The 19,595-nt window shown below is 51.2% G+C and overlaps 5 protein-coding genes across 5 annotated transcripts; 2 read left to right on the forward strand and 3 right to left on the reverse strand.

The window, feature by feature from the left end:
* Window positions 1-507: 507 nt before the first annotated feature.
* P153DRAFT_297113 (catalytic subunit DNA polymeras-like protein delta) lies at window positions 508-4,037 on the forward strand (the record flags this gene model as incomplete). The annotated part of the gene is made up of 4 exons (XM_033664142.1): window positions 508-900; window positions 951-1,328; window positions 1,375-3,191; window positions 3,239-4,037. 4 exons carry the CDS (start codon window positions 508-510, stop codon window positions 4,035-4,037), a joined length of 3,387 nt encoding a protein of 1,128 aa, XP_033521378.1.
* Window positions 4,038-4,059: 22 nt separating this feature from the next.
* Window positions 4,060-5,349, reverse strand: P153DRAFT_424899 (Clavaminate synthase-like protein; the record flags this gene model as incomplete). The annotated part of the gene is made up of 3 exons (XM_033672508.1): window positions 4,060-4,573; window positions 4,633-5,248; window positions 5,296-5,349. 3 exons carry the CDS (start codon window positions 5,347-5,349, stop codon window positions 4,212-4,214), a joined length of 1,032 nt encoding a protein of 343 aa, XP_033521379.1. The 3' UTR covers window positions 4,060-4,211.
* A 593-nt stretch (window positions 5,350-5,942) lies between these two features.
* Window positions 5,943-14,904, reverse strand: P153DRAFT_433462 (glycosyltransferase family 4 protein; the record flags this gene model as incomplete). Its single annotated transcript, XM_033673023.1, has 4 exons — window positions 5,943-13,656; window positions 13,711-14,634; window positions 14,694-14,783; window positions 14,833-14,904. 4 exons carry the CDS (start codon window positions 14,902-14,904, stop codon window positions 6,187-6,189), a joined length of 8,556 nt encoding a protein of 2,851 aa, XP_033521380.1. The 3' UTR covers window positions 5,943-6,186.
* Window positions 14,905-15,424: 520 nt separating this feature from the next.
* On the forward strand, window positions 15,425-16,638 carry P153DRAFT_433463 (uncharacterized protein; the record flags this gene model as incomplete). Its single annotated transcript, XM_033673024.1, has 3 exons — window positions 15,425-15,705; window positions 15,761-16,112; window positions 16,178-16,638. 3 exons carry the CDS (start codon window positions 15,425-15,427, stop codon window positions 16,487-16,489), a joined length of 945 nt encoding a protein of 314 aa, XP_033521381.1. The 3' UTR covers window positions 16,490-16,638.
* Window positions 16,639-17,828: 1,190 nt separating this feature from the next.
* Window positions 17,829-18,777, reverse strand: P153DRAFT_297115 (cell surface protein; the record flags this gene model as incomplete). Its single annotated transcript, XM_033664143.1, has 3 exons — window positions 17,829-18,152; window positions 18,259-18,628; window positions 18,695-18,777. 3 exons carry the CDS (start codon window positions 18,775-18,777, stop codon window positions 17,829-17,831), a joined length of 777 nt encoding a protein of 258 aa, XP_033521382.1.
* Between the last annotated feature and the right edge of the window lie 818 nt (window positions 18,778-19,595).

Here is a 19,595-nt window from a genome sequence, read left to right on the forward strand (position 1 = left end):
ATGTTGCGAGGATAAACTTCCGATGATTAAAATACTATGACGACGTTACATAAGCCGAATATTCCCGTGATACAATCTTCGTTCGATGGATCATAATCCGCGTGACCCAACATCCGACAAAGCAAGCTATGCAACGAGAACTTCATTTCTGGTGATGTGTGATATGAGTCAGCCTGCTTTCAGTTCGACTATGGGCTCTCCTGCGTAACAACCGCTACACATCCTTGCACTGCCAACGCGTTTAGAACCCATCTAAACGATAAGAGAATTTGAGATGTTCGAGCATTTACAACTAAGACGTAGCTGTCGAACTTATGCAGATGTCTGAGTTAGTATGATGTGATAAGCCTGCGCCAAGGCTGATGTACAGGGATAACGCGCCTTCCGACGCGTCTCCAATGCACTTTCCGCGTCCACTCCAATCCACTTCACTCCACAACAACATCATCGCCCGCCTCCCTCAACATACCCCACTCATCCTCGAACCTGGCCTGCAATTGACTCAAGATGCCAGCTGCTGTCGCTAAAACACCAGCAAAGCGAGTCCTCACCGAAGCCTCGACTGGCCGGGCAAATGTACTGGCTTCCCCCCGCTCATCGAAGAAGATCAAATTCGAGAATGGCACCAGCAAGCGAGGGCCGCCAGTGAAGATGGCTCACAGCTCATTCAACTCGAGCCAGGTGGCACCGAGCCAGTTCGAACAGACACTGGAGAAAATGACGCAGGACATGGGGGCGCTAAAGGAGAACAACGCAGAAAGGGACCAGCAATGGAAGCGGCCATCACTGCCGGAGGACTTCAGCGAGATGACACACAAAGTCGTCTTTCAGCAGATCGAGGCTGAGGAGGGCGTGCTGAATGGAGGTAGAACAACAGTCAAGCTGTTTGGGGTGACAGAGGTAGGAGCGTCGCATACTACATCAGTACTAGCTAATCATGCGGGTTTTAGAACGGCCACTCCGTCCTCCTTCACGTCACCGGCTTCCTTCACTACTTTTACGTTGCTGCGCCCATAAACTTCCAGAAGGAGGATTGCGCGCCCTACAGACTATACCTCGAGAATGAATGTCAGAAGCAGTTTAGCCAGTATTCGCCCGTAATAGACTCGGTGCAGATGACCATGAGGGAGAATATACTGCGTTTCCAAGGAAATCAGAAGAGCCCATACCTGAAGATTACGGTCAGCGACCCCAAGCTCATCAACAGAGTGCGGATGTTGGTCCAGAAAGGAAACGCCAACTGGCAACAGCGCTGGCCAGCCAGTGCAGACGGGATCCTGACATTTGACAATATTGCCTACGTGCTAAGGTTCATGATCGATACTAAGGTAAGCCTCACTCCATTGCTAGGAACGAGTACTGCTAAATAGTTAGATTGCTGGCATGTCGTGGGTTGAAGCACCCGCTGGCAAGTATAGGATTATCGATTCTCGCGATCGACATTCGAACTGCCAAATCGAAGCCCAAATCCAATACTCCGACCTGGTCGCTCACCCTTCAGATGGAGAATACTCAAAGATTGCACCGCTCCGCATTCTTTCTTTCGATATCGAATGCGCTGGTCGCAAGGGTATCTTTCCCGAAGCACATGTGGATCCCGTCATTCAGATTGCAAACGTGGTCACCAGGTTTGGCGAAGAGAAACCTTTTGTAAGGAACGTCTTTTGCATGGACACAGTTAGTCCGATTGTTGCGACGCAAGTCTTTTCTTTTCAGGACGAGGGAGAGATGCTTATGAAGTGGCGCGACTTCGTTGAAGAAGTAGACCCCGATGTCATCATTGGCTACAACATCTCCAACTTCGACTTTCCATACTTACTAGATAGAGCGAGACATCTCAAACTGCAGAAGTTTCCTTACTGGTCGCGTCTCCAAACAACACAGTCGAAAGTAGCTGTTTCAACTTTTTCTAGCAAGCAGATGGGAAGCCGAGATATGAAGACCACCAACACCAACGGACGTCTTCAACTAGATTTGCTGCTGCTCATTCAGCGCGACCATCAGCTTCGAAGCTATACTCTCAACTCCGTCTGTGCGCACTTTCTAAAAGAACAGAAAGAAGACGTACATCACAGCATGATTACCGAACTATACAATGGTGACGCCAATTCGCGACGACGATTGGCAGTGTATTGTCTCAAGGATGCGTACCTGCCGCAGCGACTTTTAGACAAGCTTATGTGTCTGGTCAACTACACGGAGTTGGCTAGAGTGACAGGTGTGCCTTTCAACTATCTTCTTGCACGAGGGCAACAAATCAGGTTTATCAGCCAGTTGTTTCGAAAAGCTCTCGATCACCAACTTATCTGTCCTGACCTTCCGAACCAAGGAGATAGCGGGGATATGTACGAAGGCGCAACAGTCATTGAACCGAAGCGTGGTTACTACAAGCAACCGGTCGCAACTCTCGATTTTGCCTCCCTGTATCCCAGTATCATGCAAGCGCACAACCTTTGCTATACGACCTGGCTCGACAGACAAACAGTGGAGAAACTCAAGATGAAGAAAGATGAGGACTATATCGTAACACCGAACGGCGACATGTTCTGCACTGTCAAAACGCGAAAGGGACTTTTATCTGAGATCTTGGAAGAAGTGTTGAGTGCACGTAAGAAGGCGAAGAGAGAGCTGGCCACTGAGACAGATCCATTCAAAAAGGCTGTGCTCAATGGTCGTCAGCTGGCTTTGAAGGTCACTGCAAACTCCGTCTATGGTCTCACGGGTGCGACTAACGGAAAGCTACCCTGTGTTGCGATCGCTAGTAGTACCACCAGCTTCGGTCGCCAGATGATTGAGAAGACGAAGGCAGAAGTCGAGGCGAAATACAACATTGCGAACGGATACAGTCACGACGCAGAAGTCATCTACGGTGACACGGACTCGGTAATGGTAAAATTCGGCACATCTGACCTTGCCGAGTCCATGAAACTTGGACAAGAAGCCGCAGACTACGTCTCCTCGAAGTTTATCAAGCCTATCAAACTAGAGTTTGAGAAAGTCTACTTTCCTTACCTACTCATCAACAAGAAGCGTTATGCTGGTCTCTACTGGACAAATCCCGACAATTGGGATAAGATGGACACTAAGGGTATTGAGACTGTGCGTCGAGACAATTGTCGTCTAGTGCAAACAGTCATTGAAACCTCACTCCGCATGTTACTGATCGACCAAGATCCAGATGGTGCGCAAGAGTAAGTTTGCTGCATCTCTCTTGTGTCTACCCGCTCACGCAGATCAGATTTGTCAAGGACACCATCTCCGACCTCCTGCAGAACAAGGTTGACATGTCCAACCTTGTCATCACCAAGGCACTCACCAAGACGCTCGCTCCAGAAGACGCCAACGATGGCAAGGAAAACAAGGATATCAAGGAAAACAAGAGCAGTTACACGAACAAACAAGCACACGTTGAGCTTGCTGAACGTATGAGGAAGCGCGACGCCGGTTCTGCCCCTGCTTTAGGTGATCGTGTCGCATATGTCATGGTTAAAGGTGCAAGCGGCTCCAAAAACTATGAAAAGTCGGAAGATCCCATCTTCGTCTTGGAGAACAACCTCCCTATCGACACAAGATATTATCTTGACAATCAGCTTGCGAAGCCACTTGGCAGAATTTTCGAGCCTATTCTTGGCGAAAAGAAAGCCAATTCGCTTCTTACAGGCGAGCACACACGCACAATCTCCGTCGCCGTGCCTACCATGGGTGGCCTCATGAAGTTCGCCAAGAAGACGCAAACGTGCATGGGCTGCAAGAAGCCACTGACTGCTACGCACGAGAGGGAGGGCGCGGTCTGCGAGAGCTGTCGCCCTCGAATTGGCGAGCTGTACCAGAAAACGCTGAGCAAGGTCAGTGAATTGGAAGTACGATTTTCGCGCCTCTGGACGCAATGTCAGCGCTGTCAAGGGAGTATTCACTGTGAAGTTATTTGTTCGTCGCGAGATTGCCCTATCTTCTACATGCGCATGAAGGCGCGGAAGGATGTCGAGGACGGAGGCAAAGAGCTGGTGCGATTTGACAAGGATGCTGCGCTTTGGTAGGTGGTGGGCTTGTAAGAAAAGGATGTAATTGACTTGCGAAGTCTACGGTGTTGAGTGTTATGCACACTAGGCGCATTGCATTGTTTGAGAGGTTATCTGATAGTTATTTGATTTCCTAGTCGTGTATTACATATCATTTGACACGCGATTTGATATCTAGCTACTTGCAGAGACCTAATAGGTAGCAGTCAACCGGCCAATGATGTAATCGCCACTTGAAACGTCGTTGTACTTCCTGCCGGCGGTCTCATATGTCCCCGGAATGGCCTCAATCATGCGCTCGTAGTTGGGATTGCAGAAGTAGGCTATTGAGTAGCGCGGCGGATACACGTCCAAGCCTTGGTGTTCGGGCTTTGGCGGGGGCTCCACGACGCGGTGCTTTGTCGATTTGATGGTGTCGTTGGACCAGCGGGCGAGCAAATCGCCGGCATTGATGACGATAGTGCCCTCGATGGGTGTCGCGTCGACAAAAGTACCCTTTGGCGAGCGGACTTGCAGCCCGCCGCGGATGTCCTGGAAGAGCAGCGTAATGGAGCCTGAGATGTGATTCCGTCAGCAACAACCTAACACGCGAAGCTCGGTACTGTCGACTTGCCGTAGTCGCTGTGCTCGCCCGCTCTGACCTGCATCTGGCCGTCGCTCCTCTTGAAGATGCTCTTCTCGACGCCAGGGTAGTGCAGCAGTCTCAGCGTGTTGTCGCCGGCGTCGGTGAAGCCGTCGAACCAGGAGTGGTCGATGCCCATGCCCAGGGCGATTGCGCGCATGACGTCGATGTGCAGGCCCTTGCACGACTCGAAGAAGGCCAGCATCTGCTTCTTGAAGTCGGCGGCCTCGTCGTCGCCCGTGGGCCACATGTTGGGCGTGGCGGGCTGGTCATCGCGGCCAATCTCGAGCGACTCTTTCAGGTCTGGCACCGTTTTGCGCAGCTCCGCCTCGGTGCCCGTCTCCTCGAGCGTGACGAGCTTCTCGCGGCCCTGGGCTACGTATCCGCGGTTGGCGGCGGCAGAGTACCAGGCCATTGCGTCCTTCTGGTCCTGGGGCCGCGCGAAGAACTTGGCGCTGTGCGAGAAAGCCGTCGAGACGGCCGCGGGCGGGATGCCGTGGTTCTTGAGATAGATGAAGCCGGCATTCTGGAAGCCTTCGAGGACCGCCGTGGCCGTCGACTTCTTCGCGGCCGCGTCGCCAGAGAGAAAGGGCGCGAAGTCGATGAGCTGGCAGTGTCAGGGAGCTGTGCGCCATGGGGGCCGTGGAACTGTACCGGAATCACGAGGTCATCCTGGGCGACTGCCTGGCCTATCTTGACGTCTGCCATGGTGCGAGTTGCGGCGTGTCGTCCGAGTCACTTTGCTGTCCTCAGGTCCACTTGCAACATGGAGGGAATGCACCTGGCCAGCGTCTTTCTACATGCTGGGAACAAACTCCAAGTCGCCGGATCAGGCGACAGACACGCTTGGGGCGGCCGCCTCCGTGATAGCTCCCAGCCGTCTACCATGAGGGGCGCAGGCCGACTCCGGCAGGTGCACAGCTGATAAGACCAGGGTGGACATGGCGGGGCAATACACAACACCAAGCGCTGCTATCGTGACATGTACTTCCCAGTCAACCGACTTCCAATCTTCTCCGTCAGCTTTATCTCACCACGTCACGCGCCTTCGTCTACGGCGCTCTTCGTTCGGCTAGCACTAAACAAGCTGGATACTATCGAACCTGTTCTCGCCGCGTGGGTGCGCGGACTGACAGGGTGCTCACCGCACGCCTTGCTGGACATCTGCGCCATCCAACCCTTCTGAGCCGTTTCCCAATATCAACATGGAACATATCCAGAAGGCGTCCCTGTCGTCCACGTTAGGTCGCAGGGAATCACAACGAGCAATGTCCATATTGATGATAAATGAAATTCATACAAGAGAGTGTTCTATCTAATACTTATTTTATACAAGGAAACATGCCGCCTTCATTCGAGGCGCTCCCCAACTATATTGACGTGGTGCTTCTTCATCATGGACCAACAAAAAGAAATGTGCGAAAAAGATAGGTCGCTATGCAAATGCCAGCCAAGTATATATACAGAGGTGTTGACAACTTGTCAATCATCCAGAAAAGGGTATTGTGTCATTCTTCGCCCGTCCAACCTGCATCTTCGTCTCCACTACCACGGTGCCTGCTCAGGCTTGAATTTCCAAATACTGCTTGCTCGACTGCTCGGCGCATTTGACCATCTGTCCGGCGTCAGACGAGGCGTACTAGGTACCCTCGGCAACGACGTCATGGAGAGACCAAAGCTCTTCTTCTCCCGGTCGCCCAGCATGGGAAGTCCGGTCATCGAGTTATTGCGGGACGGATCAACCGATGGACCAGCAGAGGGATAAGCGCTGTTGGCCTGGGCGAATGCGCCGTGAGTGTTGTTGAAGTTGTACTTGCGGACAGCGTCCTGGTAGCTAGGGGACCTGTACTTGCCAATCCACAGCATCTGCTCGTGTTCGCGAAGGTAACGCTCCGAGTTGAAGTTCTTAAGCACGTTCTCGCGACCCGTCATGCCGAGCTTACGACGGTGCTCCTTCTTCTCGTACATGCGCGCCGAGATCGCCCTGACCTCGTCGGTTGTGGGGTTAGGATAAGACAGGATAGGAGGGAGAACGCCTGGTGCGTCTTCTGCGTAGGATGCCCATTTGCCCAGGAGCGCTAGAATGTTGACTTGTGCGCGGGCAAGCGATTCGCAATCGTTGGGTGGGACGACCTCGGAAAAGGGCTCGCCAGTAGTTCGGTTAGTGACCACGCAGAACGAGGCACCAACATCCGTACAGACGACGGGCACACCAGTCAGAGCTGCCTCACCCATGGCCAACGGAAGACCTTCAGAGATGGACGAGTTGAGGAAGATCCAGGCATCCTGCAGGACAAGAGAAGCGTTACCCAAACCCTTGAGCACACATGCATCTCCCAGACCCTTGGACGCGATGAGCTCTTGACACTCAGTCGAATGACCAGCGGCACGCTCCATGTCTCCATAAATGTGCAAACGGTAGTCCTTGAAACCCCATTTGTTGACAATGAGATCTGTGGCCATGATGGCGTTCTTGATGTCTTTGACGTACTGGACGTGCGACAACATAACGACGGTGGGTGTGTCAGTCTTGATGGTTTGAATAGGCTCGAACTTTTCCATGTTGCAGATACCGTTGACAACGGGATCGATTTTCCGTGCAAAGGCGCGACGATGCTGGAGAGCACCCTCACCAGTACCAAGCTCAATTTCCCAGCCAGGGTTGAAGTAATCGCAGCAAGGAAGCACGACATCCGCGTGGTGCTCAAGGAGGGTACAGGCCAAGTGTCCGAGCGATATGAGAGAGCTGTTGACAAAGGGCATGTCGAACGATACAGCAGACGACATGAACACGGTGAACTCTCGGAAACTGATACAATGATCCCACACGTGGAGACTGACCTTGCGCTTGACTTTGCAGAGAATGCCATATGTTGCTCCAGTGAAGTGATGTGACGCTTGAAAGATGTCAGGAATCTTGTCCGGTACCGGTGTGGAGAAGATGAAGAGATAACGACACCACAGATTCAGAGCTTGATCCAGTTGCTGCATGGTTGGCTTTTCGTAGTCCCACCATTCAGATACATTCAAAGCTCCCGGAACGTCTTCGGATAACCACAGTTCGCGCCATGTACTTTTGACAATGTCGCTACTCCATACGTCGTTCCAGCTACGCGATGACTCAAAGTACGTGTTGAGATCGCACAAAGCCTTGGTAGCCTCCTCAAGATGTTGAAGGGTGAGTTCAGAAGTTCTCGAACATTGCACCAAGCTGGTAAGGATCGGTATGAAGTGCTTGCGGATATCGGACGTCCTAGTGTCATACGACCTCTCAACGACTTCCGAATCGAGCGTGTTTCGCAACATGCCGTGAGTAGGATTGAGGAAATCAAGACCCCACAGTGGCAGGACAGTGAGAGATTTGACGTTTCTTTCGATCTGGAACTTGGGGACACCATAGTCATGAGCCATCTCAGCGACAATGTGCCACTTTGTAGTCTTGAGATCATTGACCATATCGCGACGGCAGGCAGACACACCTCCAGGCTCATACGGCCAAGTCGAAGTGTCCATAGCCATGACATGGAGCTCATCGTCAGAATCTTGGATTTGACCTGAGTGAGTTCGCGTGTTGATCGTTGTGTCACCGCCGGAGCCAAAACTGTAGAGATCAGACATCTTGTATGCAACGTGCACCCATGAACTGATTTCAGAGTCCACGTCAGTTCTCGCCATGATAGAGTCGGCGTGTGCATCGAGATACTTGGTCGCTCGGTTGAGCATACCCCAGTCGCGATTACGCCAGTATGTTTTCAACATGCTGTCTTTTCGCAGCAGATTCTCATCGAGCCATCGTGCAGTGACCGCGTCGAGCGATTGACCGCTCTTCCATAGCTTCCATAGCTGGGTCCTGGCGTGTGCGGTCGACATTGGATAACGCTTGACATTGAGGCCTAGGAAGCGAGAGGCGAAGTTGGAAGAGACCGAAGCAAAGTTTGTGAGCGGGTTGTCACTGAGGAAACCAAGCTTCTGTGGCTTCTCCAGGACATGGAACCAGTCGTTACGGATCATGAGCGGAGTGTCAATATCAACGCCGTTGAGTGTTGTGGAGATAGTCGGATGGAACTTGTGCTCATAGGCCCAGGTTGCATGGTGGACATCTGAACCCTCAATGAAAGTGGCCTCGGTCACCTTGGGAAACGGCACCCAGTCGTCAAGTCTCTCAGGATGGTTACGAGGAGGCATACTCCACATGATTCGTATGGTAATGTGCGGGAAGACGAATTCACCACGGAGAAGTTCATCCTCAAATTTGGCGCTTCGTCTGTACCAGTAGGTGAATTGGACGGGATTGACACCTCGAAATGTGGATCCGGTGGTGATGTATCCTCTCCAATCGTATTGGACAATTTCTCCACTAAGCTTACCTTGTATGCACTGCCTCTGAAGGGGCAGCTTATTGGTTTTCTTGCCCTGGGGATACTCATAGGTGAACATGTTGATAATCTTTTCGCCCTGGTACTCTTCCCTTTGTCGCAAGAGAAACCTGTCCCCATACGTGTTGATGGCAGTCAATTGCTTCAGATCATCGGGCTCCTTGTCGTGATTGCCGTTGTATTGGCTGAGACGGATGGTGCCATCTGCCTGCCGAGACCAGAAGCAGGTCGAAGGGCCTCGCAGGTTCTCGACAACAACTCTGTTCTTCTGTAGGATAGTTTTTGTTCCCTGGATATTGCTTCGAAATTGAGCGATGTTATCTCGACCGTGGAACAAGACAGTAGGAATGATGAGACCCTGCAAGAATTTGGCGTACGACCAAATAGCGTTAAGGAGGAAAGTGACAGGCCAGTGGATAAAAAGTGGTTGGGTACGAATCATCCAATCCAGTTCTCTCTGGAACTCAGGGTCCGCGACGAGCGAAAGGATGAGGAACTTAAGGCAAGATTTCCAAATGCGCGTGACGCGAAAGACGAAACGTGACACAGGACCACGAGAAGCAACATTGACCTTGAGATGTGAATTCGCGAAGTATTCGGAATCATTGAGATAGAGGTCGTCCATGTCATTCAGATTGCTCCCGGAAAGGCCCTGGCTGCGCGACAATGCTTTGGCGTAGGCAACAGTGGAGGTAGTCAGAGCGGCGCTGAGGTCATACCGCGCAATGAATTCGTCAGAATCAATACCGTCAGTGACACAAGTTCTTGAATGTATCCATTTTTCCTCGAAAGCTGACAAGGGGTCGAATTGGCCAGAAAGCAGCTTGAGGAGAAATGACCTAATGTCCTGGTGCAGTAGGTCCCACTCAATGTCGGGATCAACACCTAGACAAAGATGGCGGATAAGAACCTTGTTTCCACTATTGATGACACGAGTGCGTTCAGACTCAGACGTCTCCAAGTGACGTTTGATGTTTTCAGGAAGAGGAACTTCAGAGTCGCCAGATTCTTCGACAGCGACCAATTGCGCAAGCATCGAATGGTCCCGCGACATGCCTAAGTGATGCTCACACGTGGCCTGGATGATGGCTTCAGCTATGATCTTCGAGTTGCGATGAACGTCCATTTTCAACTCGTCTTCGCCAAGATCGGGTCCGAGTGCAATAAGAACATGAAGCCGGTCGCCAACCTTCCGAGTAATGCTTCGTAGCTTGTGATCTCCGCGAGGGAAGTGTCGAGCACCGACAAGCTCGACCATAGTGTGACCGGAACTCCAAAGTTCGACAGTACGCTCAATGATCTGCTGGGCCGAAGGGAAAGCAGCCTGAAGGATATTGGATCGAGGAGCGGCGCTGCGATGGACCAGATATTCTTGCACGCGAGCACCAGGATGCTCGGATGGCTTGAGATCGAAGTGCTGATCAACTGAAAGACTCTTGATGAGTTCGAAAGACCTTGAAAGTGTGGCCTGGGAGAGAGCAGGGTATGGCTCAAGGGTACTGCAAGAAAATGTAGGGGACTGCTCCTTGGATACCGACTCGTGGCTCGAGTCCGTAAGGTTACGTGACTTTCTCCATGGCATTCTTGGCCAGCCTATTTTCGTCACATAGATTGAGTGGATAGCAGAGATCCAACAGGCGATGCCCAAAGAGACGACGCTGGTGTAGGCCCAAGTGGGAAGTGTGATGCGGAGTGCGATACCGACTGGGAGACCGATGACAGAAGCGACTGCAAGACTCTGCGCACCATCGAATCTGCAGTAAATCTTGTTGTACTGGTATAGAAGTAGACCGCTGTAAGCAACTACGTACGCAATGTACATGACCATAGCACCTGCGGAGTCGTCGAAAGTCCACATAAGTGCGGCAGTGACCGATGCGCCCCAAATGTGCAAGAAAAAAAACTTGAGAAGATTATTGAAATAAAGAGCTCGCCTGGAGCTAGCATCGACATCGGTGACGTTCTGAAGAGACGCCAGGGAGGTGATGGGCTGGGCGATCTTCTCATTTGCAGCGATCCAGAGCGGTTGTGACACCCCGTCAAGCGATACGGCACCGATGAGATAGTATGATAATCCAAAGCCGACAGCCAGACGATATTCTTCGCTATTAGCGGCAGAGAGACCAACCATGCCGCCGCTTGTGAGTATTGTCGCCCACTTATCCATCAGCGCGACCACAAAGTACAAGATGCCTGACCAGACGTCGGAACCTGTGTGGCGCCAATGGAGAAATGCGTTATGGAGCTTCAGGCCTTTTTGCATGTTCGTGATGTTCTCAAGTGCAGCCTTGATGGTCAGATTCCATGTCGAACTGTAGGGCAACGGCATAGCAGTCCTTCGGTGCCTGCAGTACCAGCCCATCAAGAACTTTGTAGATTCATACCCATCAGTCATTTTGGCAACAAGCGGATCCTTAGTCTTTGGCGTCCAGAATTTGCGATCGAACTCTTTCAAAACAAGCCCGTGGAACTCGTTGCGCGGGAGCCCGGAGGCGCTCAGTTTCTTCATATCTTCACTAGATCCGCCTGTGATGTCATGCCGTTTGCAGTACCAGCTGATAACCTCGGCGTCTTGGATGGACGGGATGTTCAAGTACCACGTAGTCCATGCACCCATAACCTTCCGGGTGCCATAGAGCAGGGAGCACACAAATACCGTTAGAATAAGAAGGTACACTGCGATATCATGTTGAACCCAGATTGTAAGTACTGGCGAAATGAAGAGAATCGGAACACACATCATGACAACTGTTCGGCCAGACTTGAAACTAGATCCCGGGACCTGGTAGATGGACAGTGCGGACAGCGTCATGAGATAGACGGACAGCATGGCGAAGTAGAAGGCGAAGACACCTCCAGCGGCGGCACCCTTATCAACAGTGACAACGATAAAGCCAGTAACACAACCCACGATGACTATGGCAAGACCAGCAACGAAGCGAGTAAGCACATACATGTTCATCGCAGGAAAGGCGCTGGCGTAAATGTAGTAGCACCCTCCGGATGTAATCCAGGATCCGACACCACCACACACCAGGAGTGCAAGCATCAACGCGGTGGTGGCCATGGTCTTCTGGTCCGAGGTCATAAAGGTGGTCAGATAAAGACCTCGTCCAATAGTCGTAAGCATAAAGATATCGATGAGCGCAGGCACAGCGAAGATGCCAAGGAAGGTAAACTTGTAGACCATGGAGAGTTGTTCACTTCCATAATCAGGGTCAGAATCCACCTGCATAGCTGCGTAGGTTGTTGGTAGCTCAGTGTACCCTTCAGCACGATCTGGCGGCTGGAACTTGTTGTAGTAGGGGCGGTACCGGTCGGAGATAATCTTTCCCAATTCCCTGGGCGTGATATCGAAGAAGGAGCTAGTTCGCGAGCCTGCCATGAAGCTCTCCGCAAACACACCGGCCTGATCAGTGGCATGGTTAGGGAATGGGTTGCGATCCAAGACTTCCAGAAACGTTTCTTCCAAGGCCAGCTTGCGGAATGCGCAAAAGATCCCCAGAGCGAACAAGTCTGCACCCGGATCAATCCCGATGTTCTGCATTGTGGTCTGCATGACGACACTGATACGCCCGTACAACTCACTCTCGCCGTTCATGAGGACTTCATATAGACGAGTGTTAACGTCTTCAAAGAGCTGAACAGCGGCAACCGGGTTAGAGTGAGCCCAACCCTTCTCCTGAAGCCAATTGAGACGTGAAGAAACCAGGCTTTCGGCCGAGATTCTGCCACAGAGGTACTCTTTTGCGTTCAGGGAGCGAAGCTGATTTAAAGAGGGGATATCCATAAGCTGATACTCGCAATAGGCACGGATTCTGGCCAACAGGAAAGAGTCTTCGTCACTGGATACAGTCAGGCGCTGGCGCAGGAGAAGAGCCTCTGTCGGGGAGATCTTCTCGATGTCAGAGACGATGCGTTGCGGGAGCTGCCATGTCTTGTTCATAGTGCCATTCTGCTCAGACATAGCAAATTCGGCCATGAAGCACTCTGCCCGTGTGCATCCCCGGCTAGAGAGGAAGGTGTGAAGGACGGTGCTGACACGATCCTGCGTAAATCCCGAGAGATAGATGTCAAGGCCGCCGGAACTTCCCTCAAAGTCGAAGAGTCCCCAGAACTGAACATCAGCGCCAGTCTGGAATCCGGAGTGAAGTCCCACAAACACGTCAAGACGTGTATATTGTGTATCATCATGAACGTCGAGCATGGATACGAGGTCGTCGACCGCTAACGATGTCGTAGCGGAAAGTGCTTTTGAACCACGTACGTCACGTAAGACCTTGATCTGCTTCCTGATGGCCTGAAGTTCTTCAGTTCCCAATCGTTGCAACAGCTCAAGGTCTCTCAGATGGACTTGCGAGGCAACAAGCGCGTCGAATGCTTCCGGTGTGGCGTCGAGTCCCAATTGAAAGCAGCCTAGGCCAGTGAAGTCTGCACCGTCGGACGATCTAGACAACGGACTTATACGAGGTTCCCGAAGACCTTGCGAGTAGCGAACCACCTGGCCCACCGGATTCTCTTGTGGTACATGATGAGGGTTATACGAGGATGGCTGGAATCGGAGCTTAGCGGCTAAGTCCGGTATGAAATCGTTCAGAGTATCGTATAGCTCGTCATTGGCGCGATGCTCGGAAGAAATCTGTGAGATGAGTTAATACGCTGATGAGTAGAATGGTGTAACAAGGTCGCCTACCTTGTCGTTCGCGCACCAAATGTTGTGCGCCTTCATGTTCTTATCGTCCTTCATCCACATCATCGAGCCGAGTGGTTTGTCGTTGATTGTCTCGGATGAAGCCGCCTCTGCATTGAAGAGAGCTGACCTAGATCCAATCCAACAAAGAGCGCTGGTGTATCTGCACCAGTTGAAAGTTCGTTGGACAACGGCGTATTGATGCTTGACCCCATCATCGATTGTCTCCCAGAGAACCATCGGGGGACCACCAACGACTCGTTGCGCAGCTACAGCCCTCATAGCTGTTCTCATCGCCTCCATGTGATGGAAATTTTGCCAATCACCATCGGGTCGGATAGTGCCGTTGCGGTAGACGACCCCTCGAATGGCCTTCATGTTGATGGCGCGACATTGAGCATCAGACAAATATGCTGGTGGTGCTAACTCGAGCCAAACGTTAAGACCAAGTGCGTTGATGTAGCTTACCAGCTGGTTGAGAACTGGTGCTGAGAAGTGGTCACTGAAGTTGGCCAAGAGTACGGCTGTGAAGGGCGACTCATTCCCTCCACCATTCCGGAAATGCATCGTAATCGTCTCGTCCAAAGTACGAATCGATCGAATTGTATCCTGGCTACCGGAGCCTTGCTCCGATTTCAAGAGGGAGTCGATATCGACTCGTCCAAGTACGTGAGGTGATGTGTATGCGCATGATGAGACAGCATTCGCAACACCCGCCTCAAGAGGGTTCAAAACAACAACATCCCATTGCGAGAGCAGACGGGTTTGAGCTGGAGTTGCTGGGGTGCTGAAGCTTCCTAAGTAAACGCCAAAGGACTTCAGTTCTTCCGATGATATTTTGGCGACAGTGAGAGGTTTGGCGGAAGATCTTAGCCGAGCTAAGTAACGTGCCACGGGCTTCGGTACCGTCACTCGTTGTTGTTTTCGCTATAAGTCATACAATATGAGTGTGGGTTCAGATGATTGTGGCGATTCGGTCAACTTACCAACCAGTATACTTTTAAAATTAGGTACAATCGATAAACCAAATAACTTGATCCAATTATGACAGTGGCAAGAAGAAATATCGCAATCATCTTGCATTTGGTCAGTCAGAACAAACGAGTGTTGACATAAAGAGCATACCTTGTTCCACCATGAGTCCATCATGGCGTGCCAGCCGATGGCCGACAGCCCAAGATGAGACTCGGTCGTCATGGTGAAGTCTACGAACGGGTGCAGAACAAAAAACAACAGTAACAAAATATCAAAACGAAGAGCGAGAGTGTTCAGCTGAAAAGCCGGGAAAGATGTAGGGGAGGAACAACGATGATCTACAAGATGACATGAACAGATGTAGAGAGAAGGTCCAAGCGCAGTGGTCACGGATGTGCCGAAGAACAGACTACTGAGTTGTAACCATTAAGCATGCGTGGACCAAAACTGGAAGTGGCAATACTGGATCGCATGGACACAGCGGCCCGTGGCGTTCGTATGAATGTGGTGTAAGCTTGCACATGTCGCGCCATGTGGAGGGGTTTCAAATAAGGGTGGCTATGACCCTTGCTTCGGTGTCCAAGATTGTTAGGTACCTTGTCTTTCGGTAGTATTTTTAGTCTGGCGAAGCAGCCGATGCCCCTGAAACTTGTTGATTCCTGATCAATAGTGTCAAACTTTTACTTGGGTGTGAGATCCCCAGGAAGTGTTGAAATCTGCATCGATTCAAGTAAACGCCAACATGACTTCCAAATTCGAACTTCCAATTCACTTTCGGGATTGGAACACCTCTACTACTCGCTCGATCAATAAAACACGCAAGCCGGCTGCTCAGAAACCCCTCTGGAAACGCCCTGTATTCATTGGAGTTGCCGTTGCCGTCGTCATTATCCTAATCCTCGTCATCGCCATCCCACTCGCTGTACTCCTTCCAAAGAAGGGAAAGAATCACAATGCATCTGTCTTGTTGCCTCTTTACATCTACCCGGACGACAATTCTACTTGGGCCCCCTTGTACGAATCGTAGGTCGAACAATTTCTCCCATGTGGCTCGGAGCAATGTTGACAACGACCACAGACTAGTCGCGCGACCATCACTACAATTCACCGTGATCGTCAACCCAGCCAGTGGTCCGGGATCGTCGCAGTATCCAGATGAGAGCTACACTGCTGCATTGACCCAACTTTCAACTTACCCGAACGTCAAGAAAGTAGGATACGTCAGGACCGGATATGCATCGCGGAATCTCTCTGATGTGATTTCTGAAATCAATGTCTTTGCAGGCTGGTCGACTCTAGGCTCGGCATTTACCATGGAAGGCATTTTCTTCGACGAATCCCCTCACGAATACACGGCGGATGCGGTCCAGTTCATGCTCGAGGCGACCAAAAATGTCAAAAGCGCTAGCGGGATCAGAGGTGACAAGCTGGTATGTATCCCACCCTATCCTATTCGAGGTAAGGAACCCCTGACTAACATATGGCGTTGGATAAGGTGATCCGCAATCCTGGAGTTGTGCCCGCATCGCAATTCAGTGACACCAACACCGACGTCAACGTCGTATTCGAGCAGTCGTATTCGGAATACAAGACCAAGGTGTCGGAGCTATCTACGATCCAGGACAGTCGCGCACAGCATTGCTACATGGTGCATTCCCTGCCCAGTATGACCAGTAGCGCCTTCAGAAAGTATGTTTACGAGTTGAGCAGGGGCGCTAAGTATCTCTTTGTGACCACCAACGATGACCACTACTACGAGAGCTTCGCTAGCGACTGGTCTGAGTTTGCAACAGCGATCCCGACGTAGCGTGCAAAGGATTCTAGAAGAGTGGGTCTGGGTTAGCTAGCTAAGCGTGGGTTTTCTTTGTGATCGAGTGTTTGAGAAGTTGCTTAGCTTCTTCTGTAGATTCCGAGCTATTGATGGAACAGCACAATGGTAGCGCGACGGCTTGATCAGTGATCTGATCGATTTGCAATGCAAGGACCGACGGACGTCTAGTGTGTTTAGGTCCCGCATGTTGAGGCGGCCCACTGTCAGTACCATTTGGTTCGAGAAAGCTGTGCCAAAGTTTATCTTGTAGCGTGTGTAATCATGACATGCCACGCTAATCACGAGGCCTGACCCAGGTCACGGTTGTGCGACGTCCACTACCCATGCTTTTTCGGCGGTTGCAAACTCGAACGCCTCAGGCTTGGACGGGCAGTGGTGCCGTGGACGCGAAGTACGGCTCACCAGTTTGACAGCGGCATCCTCCGGCGCCTTCCTACTTAGGACGCTGTTCAGCGCCGGCGTAACTATGTCCGCCAACGGTCGGTCCACAGTTGCCAATGATGCGCAAATTACCCCCGCGTGTCGGCGCTGTCGCTTAGAAGCTGAGGCATGGAAGCGGTGTTGTAGCCTGCAAGCAGGAATTACATGCAATAACATGTACTGCACTGTGCAAACCTGTTTCCGCGATTCACGACAGGCTGTCGTGCTCAACGTCCCGCTGCATGGGTCTTTCCATCTTCCCAGGGACGTGGTCCAACCTCCTCTTCCCCGGAAGGTTCGCTCCACCTCCACCCCTGCTAGCCCTGGCCCGACTACATGACAAGCTCCAGTCGCGTCATTGTTCGCTCTGCACAGTCGTCAATGAACCCATACTGTTTCGTCGTATATTTATCGCATCTTTGGCACCTGGTCAACCAAACTTGCATGTCTACTCTAGGCCTCGGTCCGATTATGGCCCATCTGGTTCTTTTGACATTCATGCTGTTTGAGCCATTTCAATCTCACTCTTCAATGCTCACGTTGCGCTGTGCTATCCATTCAAGTATCATGTATGCCGTTGGATTGTGCGCTGACAACATAAGCCCATGCCATCCCCCGCCACGCACAGATCCAGGTACCGTGGCGGATGGCATTCTGCTAGTGCGCGAGCCTTCGCAGATTACCCGCCAGTCGCACAGCATCTCGACCTTTCCGCCTATCGTCATTCGTTATAGGTTGACGCTACGCCATATCGCGTGTCACCACCCGGTACATGGTATGCCAGATCCGGTTACAAGGTGCGTTAAGTGGGGCCACGCATGGCTTTGAGGAAGCTAGTCTACCGGCCCAAACCTGACGACACTAGGCAAACAACCCGATTGTAACTAACTAAGTTTTACCAGTTTTCAATAGTATCCATAGCTGACACAAATTCTCTCCAGCATTCTCCGAAACTCTCGTAAAAGTCTTCGACCAAACTAGTGGCGAAGATATATGCTCCTTTGTGGCGCAATTCTCCAACTACTTTGCGAATCACGTTTCGTGATACGTCAGAAATTTGATACCCGGAACGTGTCCTGTCGACAAAGTACTCACGAAGCCTAGTTTGGACCTGTTCGCCACTATAGCGTTGGTACGGCTCTTCACAAGTAATAATCACGTCCACAATGGCTGGGCTCGCAAGTTCAGAGTCAGGAGGTGTCCCAGGATTGTGAAATATCTGCAATGACCTGTTAGACCGCGACATGCTTGGCACAGGGGTGTCTTGCATGATGACGAAAGCATTTGGATACATAGGACAGGGCCAGGGCAAATGCTGGAATAACGAGACGCACCAATCGTTGACCAAGCAGCCCCTCGCGAGATTTGATATGCTTATGCAGGGCCTCGAGATAAAGTGCCCTGCCGGCAGAATAATGGTTCGGTGTCTCATCGACATAAATCCCATGCATGGCAAGATTCGGCTTGTCACCCCGGTCCTTTGCCCATCCAGCAAATCGATCAATCTCCTCACACGTCTCATGCAAAGGCTTCCGACAGTAGTCGATTCGTACATATCCAATAGTACAGACGTTTGCAGCAGCGTTTAGTTTGGGCAGTTCGCGCTCGTAGTCGTGTCCTGGCAATGGCTCACCCCCAGGACCACTGTCAGGGTTTACGACTACCAGGAAGTCGACTGTGGGATGAGTGGAAATGCTGCAATGTAAGTGGATGTTAGTGTCTCTGTGATGTTTCCAAACTGTAAATCCAAGCCGCACTTACGATTCGTAGAGTGGTTCCCAAGAAGCTGAGCTAGTTGGCCAGATGTACAGAGGCACGACCACAGTGGCTCTCGGGGACGCCATCATTACCCAAGTTTTCGATTCCCGGCCTGGAAGGTGATGTGGAGCTGAAGAATGTTCGGTTTTCTGATATAGAAGAAAAGAATGTTGAGCCTTGGTAGAACATGGATGGCAATCGAATCCATTCTGCATTGAGTCATGTACTACGGAGCAAGAATTGGGCCGTTTCTAGTTGGAACTTACATTCATGCAAGCCAATATACGGGTGGCAATCGATATTATGCACACTGCATTCTAAATTGAGTACCATGTTGTGACATTCTCTTTCAGGCTAGCTAGTACTCATGCGGTCCGCTTACAATTTGTACGACCAAGCAAGGGCTATTGTTAGTGCTTGCTGAACTTAGGCGCCATCGATCTAGCCCCCGTTTATGACTTCACAACGTTTGAAACCCAGCATATGCATCTACTGACGCCAGTGTTATGTGACGTTTGTTGATCGAAGGTCATCGTCCGGAAAAGGTTCGGCTGGCTCAGGATCAATCGATTTCAACTCTAGGCCAGGGATTCATGACTCAATCTCCGATTGTCCTCTTTGAAATCTTCCAAGCAATCGTTCAGAAGACCCTTGTCCAATGTTAGTTCATGGAGAAAAGCAGCAGGTACATCGGTCCTGCCTGCAGCCAACCTGTCACCATCTTTACTCTTCCTAGGGTCTCATCTTGTCAACCAAGTTCATTCAGCGTCCGGTCATGTCCGTACCCAACTATTTCAAACGATTGTAGACTATACCAGATTTTACCGACTAAAACCTGATCGCGCTTCTCACGACGGTGCGAACCAAATTTAAGTTTCAGACACATTCGCCCAGGGTTGGCATG

Source organism: Dothidotthia symphoricarpi, assembly GCF_010015815.1.
Source record: "Dothidotthia symphoricarpi CBS 119687 unplaced genomic scaffold P153scaffold_16, whole genome shotgun sequence".
NCBI lineage: Eukaryota > Fungi > Ascomycota > Dothideomycetes > Pleosporales > Dothidotthiaceae > Dothidotthia > Dothidotthia symphoricarpi.